At 37.7% G+C, this 24,010-nt stretch overlaps 1 protein-coding gene across 2 annotated transcripts; it reads right to left on the reverse strand.

Annotated features, from left to right (window-relative positions):
• Window positions 1–133: 133 nt before the first annotated feature.
• Window positions 134–21,757, reverse strand: sacm1la (SAC1 like phosphatidylinositide phosphatase a). Of its 2 annotated transcripts, XM_028035680.1 has the most exons (20): window positions 21,605–21,757; window positions 16,112–16,209; window positions 15,807–15,881; window positions 15,570–15,697; window positions 14,543–14,692; window positions 11,252–11,311; window positions 11,140–11,173; window positions 10,940–11,041; window positions 10,271–10,356; window positions 10,111–10,197; window positions 9,947–10,015; window positions 9,786–9,865; window positions 9,443–9,541; window positions 9,225–9,363; window positions 8,529–8,598; window positions 8,355–8,427; window positions 8,188–8,281; window positions 7,906–7,998; window positions 7,768–7,825; window positions 134–1,281 (listed from the first exon to the last, which is right to left on the reverse strand). In XM_028035680.1, the coding sequence occupies exons 1-20, from the start codon at window positions 21,631–21,633 to the stop codon at window positions 1,145–1,147; spliced, it is 1,761 nt and encodes a 586-aa protein (XP_027891481.1). In that variant the 5' UTR covers window positions 21,634–21,757; the 3' UTR covers window positions 134–1,144. The 2 variants fall into 2 exon arrangements, with proteins under 2 accessions (XP_027891481.1, XP_027891482.1); XM_028035681.1 differs by lacking the exon at window positions 14,543–14,692.
• Between the last annotated feature and the right edge of the window lie 2,253 nt (window positions 21,758–24,010).

Consider the following 24,010-nt stretch of genomic DNA (forward strand, 5'->3'; position numbering starts at 1 on the left):
TATATATATATATATATATATATCCCCTTTATCTCAGCAAAAAATAGGGACATTAATAATAATGCATTGTAAAAAATATTTTTTTAAACAAAATATATTTGTTTAAATGTGAAAGAAAACACATTAATCATACTGGTTTAAACGTTGTCCGGCATGTTCTGGCATATTTTATTTTTGTTTCTTGTGAAAGAACAAAAACTGAAACAATATTTAAGACATTCATCCTATGCTGTTCATTTCCAAAATGATGCTTAACCAGCAATCTCATGCTAAAGACAAAGCAGCAGACATTTTTGTTTTTTCTTTAATCTGTAAAGATTCTAAATTAATTTTTAGTAAGCATATAGAGAAATGTTGTTTAGAAATCTATTGGGCCTCTTTTTACACTATTACTGCTCAGTTTACTTCATGTTTCATATATGTATTCATAAAAAATATAGGAAGACAAGAATACTTTAATATCACAAGAAAGCAACGTTTAAAATATAAATGAATAACCTCAGTTTTATGCAGGCAGCACAATTTATGGCTATGCAAATTAAGATGGTAGTGAGGCCTTTGACAAGATCAGATTTCCTCTAAATGAAACGTCATGGGAAGACTTTTACTCGTATATAGTAGGACCACGTATTTATATTTCACACACAATTTTGTAAATTTTGTTACATTCAAACCTCTGTGTGCATACTTTATATAGTGTTGTTCTAAATGAAATACAGCAAATACATTTAAATATCTTCATGTTTGAGTCCCACACCTTGACAATTCAGGGTTGACAACATGATATCCCAGTAAAAAGTTGGTAGCATTTCAACAGAAAATCCTACCCAAAAGGAATGAAACAGTAATGAATTACAAGAATTATTTGTTTTATCAAAGGACAAACCAAGACAAATATAACAATCTAGTGAAACAAGAATATGGAATGATTAATAATGATTAATATAGGTACATAAATGTACAGAATGATTCACGGTTATGAACACATATTTGAAGAAAGTTGACTTTGTCATCAACATACATTAGAAAAGCTAAAGTATGGAGAACCACACAAACACCAGATGAGTTTACATCAGATCGGTGAAGATGAAGTAGTGGAGCTCCTATTTGACTATGTCTCACCCCCTCACACACACATATACACTTAGTCCATCTTTTCCTTGTGAACTAACTTTGGGGCATCAACAAAGTCTTGTCCGTTAAACAGGATGACAGTGGCTGTGATTGCACTGGCGCTCCCCCAGAACATTACATAAGCAAGAGTCTCTGTCCATGTGTCACCTGGAAGACAAACAGCATTTACATCAGCCATTCTCCGATGGAGGAGATTCCCTCAATAACGTTATTTGTTAATATTATTTTTGTTTGTTGAAGTAGTGCAGAGGAAATGCATACTTTTTTGAAAACACAAAATTTAAAATAATTACCCAAAGTCTCACTTCAAAACACAAGTTGACACAGTTAAAAATACCAATAAAGCTTGAGCAAAATCAAATCTCAGTTGGGTTGAAGACCAATGGGTAAAAATAACTTTTTAAACGGGTTTTAAAAGTGGACAGTTAAAGGGTCTGTCCACTGTGCAAAGGTAGAGGGTTCCATTTTTAGGAACACAAACAGAGAATACTTTTTGTCCCCTCTAAGCTTCCATTTACAGGACACTCAGGTCTGCTGACCAGGAGCAGCTGGTCAGCAGACCTGAGTGACCGAGAGGGAGCGTATCGGTGGAGAAGGTCTGTAAAATAAGGTGGGAAAAGGCTGTTTAAAACATTAAAAACAAGCAAAAGGATTATAAAATTAACTCAAAAATACACGGGCAGCCAGTGGAGAGAAGCCAGAACAGTTCTTGTTAAAAGATGTGCAGCAGCATTTTGTACCAGCTGGAGATGTGGAAGTGAGGACTGGTTTACTCTGAGATGGAGGGAATTATGGTAATCCAACAGTGATGAAATGAAGGCATGGATTACCATTTCAAACTGTTCCCTTGTAAGAACAGATTTTATCTTTGCTAATTTCCATAAATTATAAAAACTAGACTCAACTGTGGCCCATATTTGACCATAAAGTTTAAAATCACTCTCTATCTTAAAACCAAGGTTTGTAGCTGTGGACTTAAGGTATGTTGCCAGGGGATTTAATTGTAGGGATCTGACATGCTCCAGTAGGTCCAAAATCAAGTACCTAAGTCTTTTTTATTATTATTAAAATCCAGGAAGTTTAGGAATTTAAGATCCTCAGGACACGAAAAAAGAGGTTTAATGGACCAGGCATCAATTCACTTTAAAGGCACTTGGATCTGGCAATCATCAGCATAGTAGTGAAAGGTGATGTAATGTTTTCTAAAAATTGAACCTAGAGGACGGAGACAAAAAAGAAAAAAAAAAACAGGTCCTAAGAGTCCTGGGGAACCTCACATGACAGAGGCCTCAAACCGTGCAATTATTACAGAAAATGTTGTGTCTTCCAGATAGGGCTTTGACCACTCCAGAGCAGTGTAACTAATGCCTACTGTAGGCGTGACAATAAAATGCTGTCGTTCACTGTGTCAAAAGCCACAGTTAAGTCAAGTAAAACAAGGATCACATAATCACATGCCAGGAGAATGTCATTGAAAACTCTCAACAAAGCTGACTTTGTTGAGACTGGAACATATCCATGATGTTATGATCATCAAGGAAAGTTTTTAACAGTGAATAAACAATTTTTTCCAAAATTTTTGACAATAGGAAAGTTTGAAGATGGGCCTAAAATTCCCCAACTCTATGGGGTTAAGATCAGTTTTTCTTTTAATCTAGGGCTTCACCACAGCATGTTTAAATTAGCACAGACTCCAGTCCAGGTAAAAGGGGCAAATCTGAGAAAAATACTTAAAAAAAATTAACAAAAGGTTTTGCTTAGGAATAAATCTTTCAATAAGAGGGTTCAATTTGCGTTTGAAGAGAAATTACTTTTCTGTCCTCGAGTCACCTGTCAATCAAAGCAGTAGTTTGTCAGCAACTGACCAGTCAGTGGTCTCATTTGTCCACTTACCTGGAGGAACTGAATGTCCTACAAAGTTAATAGAGTTTATCAACACAAATCTGCATGGAGATTTGGTGAAAAGTAATTGGAAAAAAAGGTTAAACATTGAGTGGAGAACATTTAAGTCACAATTAGAGCATTAAGAGGGTAGAATAGTGTTTACTCAAATGGAGTTTAGAAAATGTAAAAGATAAATGCCTGTGACTGACCTTATAAACAGCATAATACAACAGTGATTGACAGCATAACTAGAACATGTTCATCTACATAAAGGTAACTGCAAGCAAATCTCCTATTCTAATTACTGTTACAGTGTATGCCAAAGGTTAAATCAAAGATTAATGCATAAAGTTGGGTCCAAATCAATAAATGTGAGCTCAGGCTACATATCTGTTTTCATTCATTTCTTTGTAACGCAGTAACTTTTAGCATTCTTTATTTGGAATCTTTTAAAATCAATTTCTCCATGGTTTCTCAGAAGTCACTTCACTGACCTGATGTATGACTTGTTCAAAATGTTTTTGCTTGTCTTCATGTTGGCTGATAAGGCAAAACCCAGACAGCAAGCGATGGTAATTTTGAATTGTGGTCAAAAAGGTTGATTTTTGATTTAGGTTGATGATTGACGGTGGATCAAAAATCAAACAAACATCCAATTGTAGTCAGTTAACTCACGTTGAAAAGATGTCATTGAATCAATGTTGTCTGATGGTCAAATTCTAATAATTGAAATGCCAACGTCTCATCTAGTGTTTTTCAACACACGTCCTCAAGGCACACTGCCCAGCAAATATTAGACATTCCCCTACTTCAGCACACATAATTTCAGTTGATGGCTGATTAACAGAGTTTTGCAGTAATCTGAATGGGGTGTGTTGAAGCAGAGGAACATCTAAAACATGCAGGTCAGTGTGCTTTGAGGACCAGGGTTGGGAAAACTGGTGACCATACAAGTGGAACCATTATATACAGTTTCTATGTTTGTTCTTAGACTTATAACCAGTATATTAATATTTCAAAGGTTTTTTCATCTTTCTAATTGGCCAAAACCATCATCTTCCTCACTCTTATTGTTGTGTTTTTCAGCTGCTGCTCTACAGTTTGATCCAAAGCTAACTGCCGAGTACAACAGTAAAACTGGCTTCGTTATGCTCAGAACAGGAGGAAGGCATCAAGGATCTAAAGTGACACCAACCAGAGTCAAACTTGGATTACCACAACTCATACTGTTTCCCTGGTTCATAGAGTACCAGGCTTAACATCATGGATGCTGTTCTTCCATGGACAATAGAATTTTGTTCTGTCAGCCGAAAAGATAATTTTGAACAACATAATACCCATCGTCTGCCAACAAAACTGTGTGGCAGACCAGTGAAGAAACTTTTAATGGTATGTTATGATGTAGACCAGGAATGCCCAAAGTCGGTCCTCGAGGGCCGGCATCCTGCATATTTTAGTTCTCTCCCTGCTGGTAACAACCTTTTCAGCATGTCAATGTTCCTCTTAGACCAGGGGTGGCGAACACGCGGCTCTCGACCAATAAGAATGCGGCTCTTTGCCTGTTACCATATTTTCTATATACTGTGGCTCTTTCCTCGTTTCATGTTTCTTTTCTTCATATATCTTAAACACACTTAAATCCATCAGGGGTTATTAAAAACAAATAATAATATTTTAAAATTAATAAATTAATTTGACAGATTGGGTGTTTTTTATGAGACGTAAGACGTAAGAGACGTAAGTGACCACCAATCATATGCGCGGATTAAGTCTCATGCCGGGAAATTAGGTAAACATTTTATATGCATGCAGACCGCAGACTTACCTTCTTTGTAAAAATGGCAAAATGCAAAGCTAAACGAAAATATGACGATAAACACAGGACATTTCTGGAAGAATGGGAAGATGCTTACTTTTTTATTGAACGGAATGGCAAATCGCTCTGTTTATTATGCGATACCACGATATCACATTACAAGGCTTCAAACCTTCAGCGTCATTTTAGCACACTCCATGCTAATATTGACAAGGATTTCCCCAAAGGTACTGAACTACGGAAGCAAAAATTGAGCACATTGAAAAGCCAGGTAAAAAGACAGTCTCAAATGTTTCAGCAATTGACCAAGCGTGGAGAAGCTGTGACACTTGCATCCTATAAAGTGGCATGGAATATTGCCTGTGCTAAAAAACCATACAACGAAGGCGAGTTTTTAAAACAGTGTTTTGTAGATTTAATTGACATTTTGGCTCCAGATAACAAACAACTCAAAGATTCCATCACTGATCTCCAGATGTCACGACACACAGTTGAAACCAGAATATCAGACATAAATAATGCGCTTGAATCTGATCTACATGCAGACCTGAACGCATGTGTTTATTTTAGTGTAGCATTAGACGAGTCATGCGACATACAGGACAAGCCACAGTTGGCAATATTTGTACGAATGATTTCTGAGGACTGCGTGGTGAAAGAAGAGCTTCTCGATATTGTCCCATTAAAAGACAGAACTCGCGGCACTGACGTAAAAGAAGCAATGATGGAAGTATTCAAAACAGCGAATACGTCTTTAGAAAAACTCACCGCAATAGCCACGGATGGAGCGCCATCGATGATTGGTTCTGTGAACGGCCTTGTGGGCCTTTGTAAGGGTGATGACCTCTTCCCCGATTTTTGGAATTTTCACTGCATCATCCACCGGGAGCAACTCGTGTCTAAAACACTGAATTTAGACCACGTCATGAAACCTATGATGGAGATTGTGAACTACATCCGCACGCATGCCCTTACTCACCGACAGTTCAAAAATCTCATTGCTGACCTAGACGGAGACTTGCCAGGTGACTTGCCACTGCACTGCGCTGTAAGATGGCTCTCAAGAGGTAAAGTGGTTTCACGCTTTTTGGAGCTTTTGGAACCAGTAAAATTGTTTATGGCAGAAAAGAACAAAAGTTACCCTCAGCTCTCAGACCCCAAATGGCTTATGGATTTGGCTTTCTTAGTGGACATGCTTTCACACTTGGACAAACTAAACCTGGACCTGCAGGGGAAATTAAAAACTCTTCCTGATCTGACACAAAGTGTATTCTCCTTTGTTAACAAGGTGAAGCTGTTCAAAGTGCACATTCAAAATGGCAATCTGTCCCATTTTCCTTCATTGCGCAGCGCCCAGCAGAAGGCTGGCATTAGAATGAATATGGGTCAGTACGTGAAAATGCTTGCGCAACTGTACGGGAGCATTACTTCGCGTTTTGAGGACCTGCAGCAGAAAAGACCACAGATCGCTCTTCTCATCAACCCTTTTAATGCAGAGGCAGACTGCCTCAAATCCCCGCTTGTCACTGATGAGGCAGCGAGTGAACTGGAGATGATTGAGCTACGCGAGGATGACAGACTGAAATCTCTTTTGAAAGAAGGCCCTGTTGCGTTTTGGAGAGTTGTGCCAACTGAAAAATACCCGTGTGTAAAAAGAGCCGCCCTCAAACTGCTGTCGATGTTCTCCTCAACATATGTCTGCGAATCCCTGTTTTCTACCTTGAAACACGTGAAGTCCAAGCATCGGTCCGTTCTGACTGACACTCACGTAAAGGAACTGCTCCGAGTGGCTACAACTGAATACCAACCTGATTTGCAGAGGATTACTAGAAACAAGAGATGCCAGAAATCCCACTGAGATTATCACCCCATCACCTGCAGCAAGGTAAGAAACTCTGTGATGTAGTTTGAAAAAAATACCATCTGACTAAACATGCCTGTGTGAATATTTCAATATTGATCAATTTACATTATACAGGCCCTATCTATGTATCTGAAGTGTGTTCATTAGTTGCGTGTGTCAGAGCGAGGGATAGAGAGAGCAGTGCCTGTGTGTGTGTGGAGAGAGGGGTGTCTGACCTCCAGGGTAGTTGCTGTATTACCTCTGGCTAAGCTGCATTTGATGTGTGTGTTGAGGGTGGACACTTGAGGGTTATGTTGTAAGAAGAGGAGTGTGTTATTAGAAAAATATATGGTTTTAATTATGTGTGTTTGTGTGCGCATGTGTGTGTGTCTGTCTTGGCAGGTCAGCGCGTGGTGTGGCTCTTGGACTTTCACAGTTAAAGATTTCGGCTCTTTGTGTCTAACTTGTTCGCCACCCCTGTCTTAGACCTTCTAATGAGCCATTATTTGATACAGGTGTGTTAAACCAGAGAGAGAACTAAAACATGCAGGATGCCGGCCCTCGAGGACCGACTTTGGGCACCACTGATGTAGACCTATCAGACCAAAAAATGTACATGGATCAATATTCATTCTTTAACTTTGATTCAATACAGAATCAACACAAACATGCATATAGATCCAAATTGAGATGATTGTTGAATCAACATTGATACAGTGTCAGTTATGGTTGAAACCCTAACGTTGATTAAACATGCAAGTCACCGACCACTTTCAAAATCATTTCAATGTCAGGCTTCAACGTGAATTCAATGTTTCTGTCTGACTATATTTCAGTATTGATTCACTCATATTTTGCTATCTGGGATATGTCTCATCAAATGTCTTTGGTAATGCTGAGCTTCACTACTTTCACTATTACAACCATGTTTGTTTCTTTGGTGGTTCGATCCACCAAAGTGACACTTCTGCATGCGTGGACCTATCTTGCCATGGCGTGATGTCAATTTTCATCCCCAGTAATACAAGAGTACGAATGTTAAACAGCAGCAACAAAATGACAGCAATGTTCACTTTGAGCTATTACTTACCAGCCAGAAGAAGAGAAACAATGCACATGGAGAATGCAACCAGCATGACGATGGGAAGCTTCAAAGACAAAATAAAACATTCAGTGTGTTAGATCACTCAGATTTTTTATTACTCGGTGAAAACACTGATGAACTCACCGTTAGGAACTTCCAGTCCTTCTTCATACGAAGAGGAGTGGGTCCCTCTGACTCATCAACAGCAAAGTTACCCAGGAAAAGGTCAATAGCATCCTAATGGGAAAAAACAGCTGCTGGAGATATCCTAGTCTTTCTTTATGTATAAATCAATACTTAAGTCTTGACTCAAAAACACATAGCATTTGTCTTAGGTGACGATTAATTTTTAAAATCTTTTTGGAAGAAAAGTGTTATAAAAGGCGTCTTTACTTTGATCCATCAGAAATTGTGTCACAGAGGTACCTGTCTGAATCCATCTGAAAAGTTGTTTTTGTAGTAGCGAATCATGGAGTTCCAGCCATCCATCAGCAGTCCCCACCTGGTCCTCTTCCCTGTCCTGCTCAACAAATAACATTGCTGTCATATTCAATCAGACAGAAGATGTTTCTGTTGACAGATGTTTGTGTTACCTCGTAAAGTCTGTTTTTAAAGCTCCAGTCCCAGCATACTGCACAGCACATGCATTGGCATTGTCAGCCCAAGCTGTTAGAAAGCAAAAATAAAATACATGAGGACACACTAAAACTGTACAGGATCTACTAATCCCACAAAGCATGCTGATAGTAGAGCATGCTTTGTCCTACCATTTTTGTAGACTTTTTCAAACTCGGCCTGCTCTTCAATGCGCTGACCCACATTTAGAACTCCCATTCTCTGTTAAAGAGAGAAAAAGTATGGACTCAATCATTTACCATCACTACTGATCTATACAGAATCGGTTTTTCACACATTTAAGGACCAAAATCATCCACAGGGCTTCAGCTTAATTTTTCCCCATTAAACTTAGATGCAGACCTGTCATGATAATAAATTTTGCTAGGTGATAAATTCCCCCAGAAATGATTGCAATAAACAGTGGCATTGTTGTTCTGAGACCATTTTACAGTAATATAATAATAATAATGGCATAGTAAAGTAAGAACACATTCTCAAAGACCAATAAATTCTAAATACTGAAGAACATTTAAACACTGGATGGAACTGGAATACATTTTCAATACCCCCAAAAAATCAACCAAACAACAGAAACAAAAAATAAAATGAATTATAAAGTCTCTGTCAACAAAATTGTCCTTCACAAAGTGGCCCAGTTGAGAGTAATGCACCAGACTTTTGTCATCCAGTGTTTGGTAGAAAGACAGAGAGAAAAAACAATAAATTGTGCAAATGGCAATTATTGACCTTGTTTTAATTTATCATGTGATTAATTGATTTGCTGAAAACAAGTGCCCCTATCACCAAGTTTGTTTTCCTCTTTTAAAAAAAAAAGGTTAACATACCTGAAGCTGTGACTGAAGTGAACGTCTGGCCAGCAGGCTCTGAATGACATTGGTCCTGTCTAGGCAGTCCATGCAATTACTCCTGAAAACTCCTTTCTGCTGGGTCAGTGTCTTTCCATCTGAGTTCACCATAAAGTAGCTAGACAGACAAAAAATGCTCAGTACTCCTTCCAGTAGGCACCTTGAGGTAAGCTACCAACAGGTGCTAGTTCAGCTACCTGTATTCATCTTGTGTCTCTGCAACAGCATCCACTAGGATCTGAAGACGGTCCCATCTCATGTGACTGCACTCTTTGTGAAAATCGAAGGCCAAGTAGCTAAGGATGTAATGTTAAAAGTTAAATGTTCATTTACAAACGCAGGTAATCTTATATTTAGAAAAAAATAGGGTAACTTTAATTGCTTCATTAGACATTCTGTTGACACTGACTGACTCTATAAAACCTATGTACAAACAGTTGCTGTGTTTTCAACATCTAATGTTTAATGTGCTGTCCTTGATGAAATGAATTTGAATTGAATTGAAAGTGAATGTAAAAATTGAAAATGGTCGACACTTACTTGAGCATACCATTGTTGAGACCAGACGACATCTTGGCAAACTCCTCTTCCAGTGGCTTCTCTGATCCTTTTTGATTCACCTGGACAAGAAGAGTCCAAATTGCCTTCAAATATGTACAGTTGGATCATTCTTAGCTCAGTGTTTGATAAAAGGTCCTCACCAGGTTCAGAACAGTTTGTTTTCCATAGATGAGTAGTTGTGAGTCAAAGTGCCTCTGGAAACCATCCATCTGTGTACAGTTATCAAATGGTTAACATCAGATTCTGACTTCTATTCTAGTTAGAGCCTAAGAAATCAGGCATATGAGAGAATGGCAGCTCTTACATGATTCATGGTTTTGCTGATTACAGGTTTAGGCTTGTACTTCAGATTGGGCCTCTGGCTCCAGTAAAACGGCATAGAGCCTCGTGTCTGTGGATGAAAGTACCTTGCAATTACTCTAAAGTATTTATGAGGCATTACAACAGTCAGAGAACAAGCCTACCTGTACAAAGGAAGCCTTTGCTCCCTCATACAGAACTATCTGCTCAGTCTCCACAAAGTTAGCAGCGTGGCCTTCAGAGTCAATACCTGAGACAGAAACATTTGTCAAAGGATAGAGGAGAGGATAGAAAATGGAGTATCTCCTTCCCATTGCTGCTCACCACAGCAGTGGTAGCGAAGATTCAGTGCTAGCTAGTTTCTGCACTGAACTTCTATCTCCAGATCTGTTTCTGGAGATAGTTTCTGCTTTTTTCTTTAAAATGTTATCGTCATCCAGATTAGACACATCAAACAAGTAGCACATTTTGTTGTTCTCGTCGTGGAGCACAATGTCTGGCCAGTGTGCAGCGAATAATAATTATAGTAATAATATCCCATAGATAGGAAGCTTTGAACTTCAGCCATCGATATGAAGGCATAACTGCAGAAATAGAGCCAGCAAGGACCATCTAATACATATCCACAGGTAAACTAAGGCATAACAACTATTGCTATTTTTATTATTATTGATCAGTTGCTGACAAACCCACTGGATTGATTGACAAATGTCATGTCACTATGACACCTACATTTAAACTCAGGCATTTCCGACAGGAACATATTGCCTTCCCTTTATTAGTCCAAATGTTTCACAGTTTAATCCAGCCAAGCAATGCTTTTGCATGTTCACCTCTAACATAGTATCTCACACCAGCCCGGAAGCAGCTTCTCCTGGAAATGAGGATCCACTCAAAGATCTTCCCATTTATACGGCATGGCTTCATAACAATGACTGGAAGAAGAGGGTTAAAGAAAAGCTTTGTCTCTGAGCTTCTGTTAGTCAGGTCATCTTTCAACAAAAACATTCAGGATTTTTGGTGCAAAGGATACATCCATGAATAACAGGTAGTGCAAATCTGTGAAGCTACAGAGAAACAGTGGTAGTTAGAAAATGTGAGTATAAAAGTAGTTAAGATGAGTGAAGTCATGTGACAGCAGTTACCTCAGGCTGTCCAGCAAGTTCTCTTAAAAGGTTACCATTCCAGACAAATCTCTGGTCTGCCTGTAAACCACAAGAAATTAATTGTTATACCATTCACCATTTAACACTTCTTATATGACATGCAAAAAATATATTTTAATATCAACCACCATTTCAAACCTTTGTCCACATGCACATTTAAAGAAAATATAACAACAAATTTGAACTTTAAACAACTGCAAAGGATACATTTGTCAGTTTGGCCTGGACATTAGAGGCAGCAGCATCATTTCTGGTGCACCCTGTTTGATCTTAATTTCATTATCTTTGCCAGCTTCCACAAGAATCAACTTTTTTGCTGGCAAACTCTCTAAATACCTTATTTAGGGTTTAACCTTTATGTTTCTGTGCACATTTTTTGACATTTTGGTGTAAATGTGTTTTGTTCCATATTATTTTGCCTAAAACAGTCTCAGTGCTGGCTCTTTTGTTCAAACTGAAAGCACTGAATTCTCTTATTGTTTAAAACAGTACAGCAATTTATCACTCACCCCTGTGTTCAGGTATAAAATCATCTTACTCAAACACACGCCGCCTGGAGGTAAATTAGGAGTGAGAATAGTTGCGGTGAGCATTGTATGATTGTAAACCCTGGGAGTGACATTAAGACCAGTAGCAGTTTCTGATATTTGCAACATGGGCAGCCCTCCAACCCCTTGAACTTGCAGGGAGGTTTCACTGGGAAGTTGGAAAGGTGGTTCACCCAGGTTGCCAAACAGGCTAGGAGCATCTCTGATTAAAATGAAATATTTCCTAGAAAAGTTAATTTTGGCAAATCTGTGCGTACTTCTAGAAGTACCATTCCCGACAAACAAAGCTTTCAAAAATGTATTTTTGAAGTTAATTGGAAAACATATGTACATCTCTGGGGTTTGGAACAATATATTTAAAATATTACAATGATATTTCACAGTGTTGAATAATTTCTAATTGCATTTTTACCTTTATCCTCCAAAACATGTCAGATGTTGCAAGATGTTATATGAAAAAAAAAAACAACAACAAAAAAACAGTTGGTAGTTCCATCTGACTGCTGCAAGTAAATGAATCAAATTAAGTAGGCTTCTACTCTGACACCTGATTTTGCCTTTGCTAGCTAATGTATGTGGGTCATTTTTAAGCAGAATACAAAATGTTAGGGTATGCACAGTGACGCAGTTGGTAGAATTGTTGCCTTGCAGCAAGAAGGTCCTGGGTTCGATTCCTAGCCCAGGGTCTTTCTGCACGGAGTTTGCATGTTCTCCCTGTGCATGGTGGGTTCTCTCCGGGTACTCTGGCTTCCTCCCACAGTCCAGAAACATGACTGTTAAATTAATTGGTCTTTCTAAAATCTCCTTACATGTGTGTGCATGGTTGTTTGTCCTGTCTGTCTCTATGTTGCCCTGCAACGGACTGTCAACCTTTACCCCGAGAGGCGGGGTGAAGGGTGACCCCGCCTCTCGCCCGTTGACAGCTGGAGATAGGCACCAGCACCCCTCACGACCCCAATGGGATAAGGGTAAGAGGGATAAGAAAATGGATGGATCTACAAAATGTTAGGGGGAAATAGCATTTTTGTGGTTTTAGACAAGGAAAGTGTTCTATCAAACATGGGTTATCTCCCAGGGTATTATAAGCCTGATGGGCCACCAGGAATTACTTGCTTTCCCACCAGGCTAAGAGTTGTACTGTATATTTATTTTAAATGGTTTTTTAATACACCTGTAACAATAGCAAAGACTGATTAAGTTAGGTGTATAGTTGACACACTGATCTCAACACACATTCCACCATTCATTCAAAATTACCCGTTTGGAGGAGCAGTTTTGCCTGTAATGGCATTTATATTATTATATGGAAGCTCATTATGGAGAATACTGTACCAACTTATGTATCAAATATCAAAGCCTGACAACCTGATAGTATCAATAATGAAACGTATATTAATGCCCTGTTCTAAACTGTAAATGCTCCATTTTTTTTTGGTGCAAATGAACCTGAACACACAGTGGATTATATACAGTAACTTACAATTGCATAAAAAAAACGTGCTGGTGTAAATAACATGGAGTGGGGTTTTATGCATATTTAATCATCGTCTTGAAGAGCAGACATAACCAAAAGATCATCGATATTTTGAAAATCAGCAAAAACACACAAAGCTTCTATTCTGCTCCTGTCTCAGTTTAAGAAAATGTGGTTTAACATTCAGCTCACTGTACCTATTATTTTTGGGTAATAAAACATCAATAATATTTAGTGAATAATTACCTATTAAAAAAGACAATAGGATTTGTTTATACACACACAACCTACAGAAAGACTAGATTTATTCAGTCCAGTATTCAGTATTTTCTTTGTTGTTAATGTTTTATTTAAAAAATCTCTTGTCAACCCTTACATTTTTCACAAATAAAAACACTGGGTGACTGGTGAACTCCCCCACTGGCCTTAGCAAGTTTTCTGGGGGAAACCCTGCATGAGAAATCATTATTACTTCATTTCACAATAAAAAATGTTTTATTCAACAACATGAAGATTATTGAACTAACGTTTATTAGCATGCTCAGCAGATGAGAGTTCATCTGAAAAGCTTTTAAGCATAAAACAAGCAGAAATATTTTATGTTTATTACCATTAAAGTTCCATTTTTAATAGTCATCATAGTGTGTTCATTTTCTCAGATGTTCTTGGAGCTGCCAAAACACCAAATACCTCAGTATCCATACTAGGTAGATTTGATATTATAGTCGCATATGTCATAAATTGATTAAATTACTAAAAGGTAGGGCTGTACTGATTCCTTGAGTGATTCAAGTTTCTCAATTATTAAAATTCCTCAGGACAAATTATCTGCCTCGAAGCTTCGTTAAATTATGTCTCATTATTTACCGCACCATGTTACAGCCGGTTGATTGATTATGTTGCGCAACGCTCTCACTTCCGCCTGTGAGCTGCTGCTATGCTGCAGCACTAACGGCTGAGTGTTAGCAGCATAATATCTAATTTTAAAGTTGGTTCCGAGGGATTTTATTGAATAATGTCCGGATTTGTCGTTTTTTGGGAGAACAATAAGCATCCTTAAAGTGACCTTTTGCCTCCCTGAGAATATAGTATGATGGTCTGTCCTGTTTATACACAATACACAAAGACAAAAAAGTCAAGCATTTCAATTCAACCTATAGAAGCATTTTTAAATTAATTCAAATGCTTGACTTACTTTTAACAAAAATGTACAAGCAATTAGGGCTAAGATTTGTAATAACCATTTACCCTCTCCAGCAGACTCATCTCCTGGAAGTCAGGACTGGTGTTGGCCAGTCGCTGCAGCGTGTGTGTTAGGTCAAAGTCAGTGCAAAAGTAGAAGCCATCTGTATTCAGCACATTGTTAATCATAGCCAGGAAGGTCTTATTCTCCTGAGACTAAAGCAGAAAAACAAACATGTTTTCAGGATACACTTCTGTACTCTGGAATAAGTAATAAAAAAATAAATAAGAAAAAAAAAAGAAAATCTGTAAATAATTTCCATCCATATCCATTTTCTTTGGGTCACAGGAGTAGCAGCAGTACACACACACACATACAGTATATATATATATATATATATATATATATATATACAGTACAGACCAAAAGTTTGGACACACCTTTCTAATTCAATGGGTTTTCTTTATTTTCATGACTATTTATAAGGCAAGAAATCCCACTTATTAACCTGACAGGGCACACCTATGAAGTGAAAACCATTTCAGGTGACTACCTCTTGAAGCTCATCAAGAAAATGCAGAGTGTGTGCAAAGCAGTAATCACAGCAAAAGGTTGCTACTTTGAAGAAACTAGAATATAAGGGGTATTTTCAGTTGTTTTACACTTTTTTGTTTAGTGCATATTTCCACATGTGTTATTCATAGTTTTGATGCCTTCAATGTGAATCTACAATGTCAATAGTCATGAAAATAAAGGAAACTCATTGAATTAAAAGGTGTGTCCAAACTTTTGGTTTGTACTGTATGCATATATGATACATATCATGCATGATCATGATGTGCATATAGGCATCAGGCATGATCATATGCATGATATGATGCATATGATCATGCATCATATCAGCATGATATACATGCTGATATACAAACAGCATGTATATCATGCTGTACAATACATGCATGTTTATAAAACAGGAACAATTTTCTACACTTGCAGTTTTTCCAACTGCATAAATGTATATTGCTGTCAAAACTTTGAGTCTAAAAACAAGAGGTTGTTTTGGTAGACTACAAAAGGAACAATCTTGCTAACCTGGATCTCTGAGAGATGTAGCACCGTCTTCTTATAGGATATCACATCAAAGTCCACAGCCTTCCACACAGCATGGCCTAGGAGGTTGCCTACATTCCTCTTCCTGGTGATGACAATCAGGTACATCCCTGTGCAGTGAACGTTGTAAGTCAAATCGCAATCTTTTTGAAAACTTTAAAGACATGCTAAACAGGACATTTTACAACATGCATACTGTAGTTATCATTAGTCACATACCTGCAACCAGACGAAGAGTTCCCATGATCCCACAAATAGGTCTGGTGACAGCAGAGGGAGGAATATCATTTCTACCTATGAAACCATGAACACAACAGGGAAGAAGTTGAAGAGAAATACATCTTCCTATATATTATGTCCTTCTATTCCTTGCTGTTAAAAAATTGTTCACAGAATCACAGAGGTCTAGCAAAGAAGAGATGGCCAACAGCAGCTAATCATTAACTACGTTCCCACCATAAAACATCCTGAAGCAATACTATGAAATCAGTGCGAGTACAGTGCTTGCTATTCAGATGTTCTACCTGTGAGGGTCATCTCATTTGAAACCCGGTCAATGACCAGGACAGCATCAGTTCCTTCATCACAGGCCTCAATGAAGAACTTTTCAGGGGTCGTGTGCCTACGAAAACAAGTTGAAAATATTTGAAGACTTCAAATTCATCAAATGAAATGTATAAGATTCTCCAATAACCAACTATACAGTTTTTACAGGTTGGTAGCTATTCACCTGCCCATAATTTACATTACATAAACCTATATAAATGTAATCTGATCAAGAAAACACAATAATTAGATGGTCAGAAGTACAAACAGAAATCAATAAACTGACATTTAACAGGAAGAAATATAGTCAGAAAGAACTTTCACATTCCCTTCTCCAAGCTTGTCTTCAATTTTATGTGAAGAAAAAGGGAATCAGCTCTGTTACCGTGGTAACAGAGCAGACCTGTTTTATCTAGATGTTTCTCTCCAGTGATAGCCGCTACATCACAAAACCTTAAAACAGATACAACATAGATTTACACAAAGTATAAATACAAGAGTCCATCTTGTTGATACAGTTGCATTTCCTCATAAGTTATGTGATATAGTACTTATGAGTCTGGTAGAGGTTGAACTTATTTTTAAATCACTGGCTCTGCTGCTGCCCCAAGAGATGACAGCAGAGAGATTACACTCAACAACAGACTTGTAGAAGACATGTGGAAAACCTTGATGGACCTTAGCTTCCTGTCTGCTCTGTTCTTTAAGGATGTCTTCACTGTTGAGTCTCCAGTTCAGATTGTTGTTGAGATGAACACTGAGGAATTTATATTCCTCAACCACCTCCACTTCCATGAAGGAAAAAGGATTTAAAACAATCCTCTCCTTTTTTTTGTTTACTTTCAAGATAATAGTTTCCACCGTAGACATATATAAAGAATAGACGCCTCACGGACCGCTCTTGCCTATTGTTGCTGACGTCACGTAGGGCCGCCATCTTGGAGCTCTACTCAGCATTATATGTTTGGCAGGCGCAGTGATTTTAATCATATCTCACTAAATACTAAATAGATTTTCATGCTTTTTTTGCTGGAAATCTTATTCAAACAGCCATCACAACTACATGTACAAGGACATAATTTAAGTATTTTTCAAATGACACATGGTTGAACATATTTAAATATTCTTAATGGGGAAAACAAAATAGAATAGGAACAGAATATTCTGATATCAATGTATGATGAGCATTTTACAAAGCACACTGCCACTCAATTTTTTTATATAGCACAAAATAATACAAATGTATATCAAAACAAAAATGGGAGATCTGGGAGGTATCTTACTTTTGATAGTGTAAAAGAATTAAATATAAAAATAGTCTTTTCCACCTGTGTAAACTGGTGAATGTTATACAATATTATAATAATATATTTACAATAATATATATGATATTATTTTATTTCAAAGGTAATATCTTTTGTCAGATAAACTAAATCACTGTTAGAGAATAATTAAAACTTTTTAAGATTTACAAAATCTCTACTAGGCTTCATTGCTGGAGCTGAACCCTGGTATACACCAAGCACTATAGCTAATATTGTCTGGCATTTCGCCAGTTGTGCTCCATGGCCTTTCATGACAAGACATCACCCTAGAGTCTCAAACTGTGGTCCGTCAGATAGTCACTGATCCAAGTGATTGTTGAGGCCTCCTCTTGTGTCTTCTGGAGTTTCTCACAGAGCAGACCAGGCTGAATTGTGTTAGCTACACTGGGAGAAATCAAAGAACATAATCTTCACAGTACTGTCTGCTTTGTCCAGATGACAGTGGGTTTGTTGAAGAAGGTATATGATGACATCTTCAACTCCAACTCCATAGCAATAATCAAACTGCAGGGGGTCTTGATATGTGCTTGCTTGCATACTCAGGTGGGTCAACAGGAGTCTCTCCAGGACCTTCATGATGTGGGATGTCAGGGCAACTGGTCTACAGTCAATAACTCAAAAATGAGTTTTCTTCTATACTGGAACTGAGCTGGAGGTCAGGCTAAGGTTGAAGAGATCTTGCAGAGTCCCACAGAGCTAGTATGGAGCTTCAGGCCTTCAGAACTCTGGGGTTGACACCATCTGGACCTGCAGCCTTGTTCTGGTTGAGTCTCTCCAGCTGCCTCTTCACCTGACTTATCGCTAATAAATGACAATAAATCTAACATAATCTAGATACAGAAATGTGGGATGGGGAGGCAAAGGGAACAGCAACATCTCCTGATTTGGTTGAAGACAAACTTGTGGAAGCAGAAGAGTTCACGACTGAGGTGGAAGATGGAACAGCTGAGGTTTGACAGGAAAGCTGTGGGTCAGAGGAAGGTGGGATGTCTGTCTGTGTGGGGTCAGGAGAGGATGATGATGAGCTTGTTCCCTAACTAAATCTGTTGAAAAATGTGTTCAACTCATTTGCTCTGTCCAGACATCTACCTATGTGATTCTCCCTTTAGTTGAAGCCTATGATGTGATCTTCATCCCTGCCCATCTCTTATATAATATTATTCTTCTCCAGCTATTCTCCAGCTGGAGGTTATTCTCCAGCTTCTCCCTAAATACCTCATGATTGTGGTAATCTTCACTTTAAGCTGCTTGTGGATACTCTTCAATAACTCCCTATCTTCCTGCGCACAGGCTTTTTTGTTTAACTACTCAGTCAGAACATTGGTGATCCTAGGTTCGTAATTAGGGAAGCATCTCACTGTTCTGGTTTGGATGGTGTTATCCACACAGAAATTTACACAGAAGGTCAAACGCCCAGTTAGTCATTGATGTTAGTCTCCATGTGGCTGGCAAAGAGCAGCCCAGTCTGTAGCCTCAAAACAACCCTGCAGGACATCTTCAACTTTTTGTGACCACTTTCTCTCAGAGCTTTTCATTACAAGTTGTCTGTGAATAAGGGGTTTATATTCTGAGTAGAGTAAAATAAGGTTGTGATTTGATTTTCCCAGAGGAGATCTTGTTTACACAAATGAGGAGTTAGGTAATGCTTGTTTTTTGCAGTAAGTTAGCGGTCTCAAACGTTTTGGTGGTTCACCACCAGAGAGATATACCAGCAAGTGAAATTGGAGGCAAATTTTGTGTCAAAAGAACGTGGGCCTCTTTGAGTCCAGTGAGCTCACTGGGGAAACAGGCTGAACTTGTATGCTGTACCAAAGCAGGTTAGCAGTATTAGTAACGTATTTCTAACTGACTGGAAGAAGCTCAACTTGACTAAAACAAGCTGCATATATGGCCAAATAGATGTAATTAAAGTTTTTAAGTCATATTAACTAATTTAAAGGCTGTGATTCATAGATTTTATTGTCCCAAATGGGAAATTCTTTTTCACAAACCAGCTCAATTCATTCTAAATAAACATGAACTCTCTTGACATATGGATTTTTATCTAAATGAGATTTTATTGTATAACTATAACAGCCAACTGGATAACATGATTAATTTGTCCTTTATTCTGTGAACTTGAATTGATGTTATGAGCAGCACAAAATTACAACCTTAAAGACATTTATGACAGATGCCAAAATTCTTGTGTAGTACAATCAAAAGGCCCTGGTTAGATTAAATAGAAAATTTGAACAGAAAGTAGCTTATAACATACGTTATTAACTAGAATATTTCTGTCTTTCATTTTATGTTCAAGTTTGGTGACTGATGATTTGAGATTTAACAAGACTGACAAAAATGCCAGAAAATATCTAACAAGTTCTGTTTTAATTTCCTGACCAAATTAAAATTCTGTTTTTTTAGTTGTTAAAGTAGATATGCCACTAAAGCTGAAATACCAAAGCAGATTATGAGCTCATGTAATAACCTGTAATAATAGTCTGTCCATTCTGCTCATGAGCTAAACAATCTCTCATGAGTGTTTATTACGAGTAAAGGGCAAAGGTCCTAACAGTTATCTGCTCAATTTATAGCAACCTTAAAGAACTTCTTCTTCACACAGAACAACAGTATGATCCTTTCACAGAGACCTCAACTTCTACCATTTTGGCAAAAACATGAGCTAAGCATGCCTGAACTGGGTACAGGCCTTCAGGGAGTGGTGGCAGCCAAAGGCTGAACAGCAAGGACTACTGAAGTTGAAGAACAAAGAAAAAGAAGAGAATTATTGTGAAAGTAATTTGTTTGTCATAAAGAGACAAGATTTTGTCTCTATTTTGAATTGTTTAGCATTCATTGAATATAGCAGTGCTATATTGCCTCTTAAGATGTGAATGAAAAAAATGTCTGCCACATTAGCAATGTTAGGAGGAAAGGTGAGTCTAAATTATTTTTTCTAATTATGAGAGAGTCTGGTAAGGTCAGACTGAAGACTGTTGCTGAAGTGCAACTAAAGGTATCCATCCCACTATCTGGTAAACTGTGGGGTGCACCTATCTTTTCTTTTGACTGTGTAGTAGACAATCACAGAAATCTGTTTCTCATCACTGTACAAATCAGGAGAACCAGAAAACATGGCTGAAAAGGTTTACTTCTAGCTTTATGTTTCTAACAATATAAGTATTCATTTTTTAAGACTTCAAAAATTAATACTTAATATTTTAATTTAAAAATAAATATTTGCTTTTTCAATTGGAAAAAGCTAATTGAAATAAAAACCATTTTGAGTTAATGATAAAGAAAACAAGCAAGGCAACCAACAGTGGAAATTCCTAAAGCAGCCATTTTTAGACAGTTAGCTGTTGCAGTGGCACAACTACTCTTTGTTGGTCTTGCATAATCTATACCAGTCTCCACAAGCATGCACTAAAATCGTCACAACACTCTCCTAAACCGAGTATTTCCCCAGAATCGCTCATTTCCAACCAACTAATAATCGATTATTTATTTAAAAGGGGGTAACATTTAGCTTTAAACTGGTGGCTCCATCCTCCAGTCCATACCATCTGTGACATGAGGTCCGAACATTCAACTTCTTTAGGTTGCCTAAGTCTAACCTACTGCAGACGGCAGAAAATGAGGGATAACAGGTAGGGCTGGATGACTCACACTGAATGAAGGTGTATACCAAAGGTGTGTCTTAAGAATAACACTGTTGTTTGATCAAAAAAAAAAACAAGGCTAACCGTCAACGGACAGTTGCTCATAAAGCCTTTTGTTTTATGAGCGATGAGTGGGTATAGGCAAATCACGAAAGTCAGCTTAACACGAACATTAAGCAAGATGACACTCATTTCTTTTCGGTGTGATGAAGATTATGGACATGATTGATAGCAACCATGTTCACCGCACACACCAAATGCTTTCATTGATCTCAGCCTTGTGTGTACTTTTCATTATAAATAAGTGAAATGCGAAGCTCGGATGACTCCTGCTCTGAATTTCGATCCTATCAGCAAACTTCAGACTGCTCTGCTGAACTTCTGCTTCAGTATTAGCTTCGTTGGAAGCTCTTATCGTTGGAATCTTCGTTTTTTATTAAAGTCAGACTAGAACAATAACTGCTACCAGGATAGTTACCAAAGTTAAACGAAAATTACTTACAAATTGTATCTCTCATAGGCAGTCGCCATTTTCCTTCAGAATGGTTGACCTCAGTGACGACAGCATATATAGTTGCTTTCCTTTGTGTTGCCAGTTAAGTGTCTGAAAGCAGCTTTCCCGTCCAGCCCAGTACAACCTGGCATCCACACAAGGTGTGAGGATTTTTGGTATTTGTAGTTCAATGCGACTAGAACACTACAACTCATCATGGATTCTAGTGAGTTGCAGGATCCGCATGTTTAACACATGGTGACACAAGGGTTACACGTATATGAGACTGAAATGTTTGGCAAAAAAGAACTGTGACTCCATTATCATCAACCTCTTCTTGTTAAATACTATATACAAAAATGCAAGTTCAGTCATATATCTTCATGAAAGACTTGAATTGGTACGACATTCTTGTTGTTTCATTCAATAATTCAAAAGCTAGAGAAACTGTAAATTTTGTAAGAAATTGATTATGTTGTAACCTCTTTTTGTTGGTTTTCATGTTGTCACTGTATGTATAAAAAGTCCCCATGGCAAGTTTGTTTCGTTTTGTTTGTTTGTTTGTATTATGTCAATGTTTTTACAATAGTTAATAATGATTTTTAAAAGGCACAAGGTATACTGATGTAGTCTGCATTTTTTACAATATGTTTTGATTGCTTGAAGATTGAGGTATATTTCAATGTTTTTTGTTTATTTGTTTGTTTTTTAAATGATATGGTGGCACTCCCAGTGTCACTTGTCAGGACTGATCCTTCACGTACCTGCAGAGAGATGGTAGGAGGGGGCTTGAGCCCCTGCCCCTTTAATCCTTGATTAACAACCAAGTGCCCTTTCATGATTTTTTTCCCCCATTTATTTATTTTTGTGCCTCACGGCTCTCCATATGTTTGTGCCTCTCAACAGAAGTGTTTAGCTAAAAATAAAAATGTAGCAAAATAAATTGATCTGGCTGCCCTCGGTCTAATAATGACTCTGAATGGATACTCAGTGCCTCTGCCTCCATGTTTTTAAGACATCGGGCCTATGGTAAGGATGAGGGGTGCAAAACTGTGCCAAATTATGGGCAAACCTTTTTTTCCAACATACACTGGTTTGTGAATAAAAACGTAGGTCTGATGTTGAAGTTAGAAAAACTGTTTCTATTTATTTTCGGAATTGTCCTCACATTAGTGGAAAAAACCCTAAAGACAGAAATGGTTCAGCTGCAGAGAAAATTTCTGACTATAAAATTAATTTTATCAGGTTGCTCCAGTGCTGGACTAAATGCTCGATTCGCTATAGGCAGCCTGAATTGGTCCTATTGCTGTAGGTCAGAATCAGATATCTCCTGATATAAAGTTACGTTACCGTGACAGTTACAGCGACACACCTTCATTCGCTTTTATTCTTGTATTTTAAAATACAAGAATACATATATTATTTATATATATTTATACATATTTATAAATTACATATATATATTCTTTTATTCTGGAGCCCTCTAGGGGACATGGGGAATTGTTTTTCTTTTGCGTTATGTTGAGGAAAATTATTATTTAGTGTTTAAAATAGTTAATCTGACGGCAGGCGGAAAAAGGTACATTTGACACTCTTATTTTGAATCAGACAAACAGGGGTCAAAATGCAGATCACTCAAATGGGGCCTCCCGCAGAGGCCAGAGCACAGAGCCATAAAATTAACATTCTTGCAGGCAGTGGGGGAGACCTGCAGAGGCCAGCATTTGGGATGGTGTAAAATAAATGCAAAATAAAAGATTGAAACCCTAACATTTAATTTCTAAATATTAATACCATGTTTTTACTGAAGATTGTATTATTCCATTTTTAAACTACAAAATGATGAATGTATTTGAAAACTGTATTATCTGTGACAATATTAGAAGCAAATGGAAATTGTTACAATGAAATGTTTTGTTTTACTATTAGAAAATTGCTCAGGATTTATGCTAAATGGGGTTTTGTGAAGATAACCTTTCCTTGAACCAAGTTACTGGATTTAAGTTTGTCCTGAGAATTTATGTAAGGAGAGATAACGCGAGAGACTCCGGATTCCACAAGTATCTGTGAAATCTTATCTTATGTTTTTCTTTACCCAAATGACCATAGAAACCAGGAGGCCAGGATGCAGCTGTTCGCTCTTTTGTGAACCAGAGAGCAAATGGCCTTTGATCTTTGGCGTAAATTAGGAGGAGTTCTAAGTTTTTTTGAGTGTCCAAGGTAGCTTCCAGTTGGTCAACCAGAGGTACGCCTTAATTGAATATATTAAAAAGGAAAACACACCTTCAGTATAAGAGTTCGTGCACAGGAGTAATAATTCAGAAAGTTACCCCTATTTTGCTTTTTACATAAGCTTTCTCCAAAGACGCGTCTTTGTCTTTTCGTGTTCTTCCTTCTCTATTTTTTCCTGTTACA

This window comes from Xiphophorus couchianus, chromosome 13 (genome assembly GCF_001444195.1).
Source record: "Xiphophorus couchianus chromosome 13, X_couchianus-1.0, whole genome shotgun sequence".
In the NCBI taxonomy this organism is placed as follows: domain Eukaryota; kingdom Metazoa; phylum Chordata; class Actinopteri; order Cyprinodontiformes; family Poeciliidae; genus Xiphophorus; species Xiphophorus couchianus.

What these genes read in the sequence shown, in the direction of transcription:
- sacm1la (XM_028035680.1), bottom strand. Translation starts at nt 21,633, where the DNA reads ATGGCGACTGCCTATGAGAGATACAATTT. An exon ending in ACTACCTGTTATTCATGGAT is followed by an intron (nt 11,042 to 11,139) that starts GTATCCTTTGCA and finishes CTCTTCTTCCAG; the next exon opens with TCATTGTTATGAAGCCATGC. An exon ending in GAGACACAAGATGAATACAG is followed by an intron (nt 9,364 to 9,442) that starts GTAGCTGAACTA and finishes TTGTCTGTCTAG; the next exon opens with CTACTTTATGGTGAACTCAG.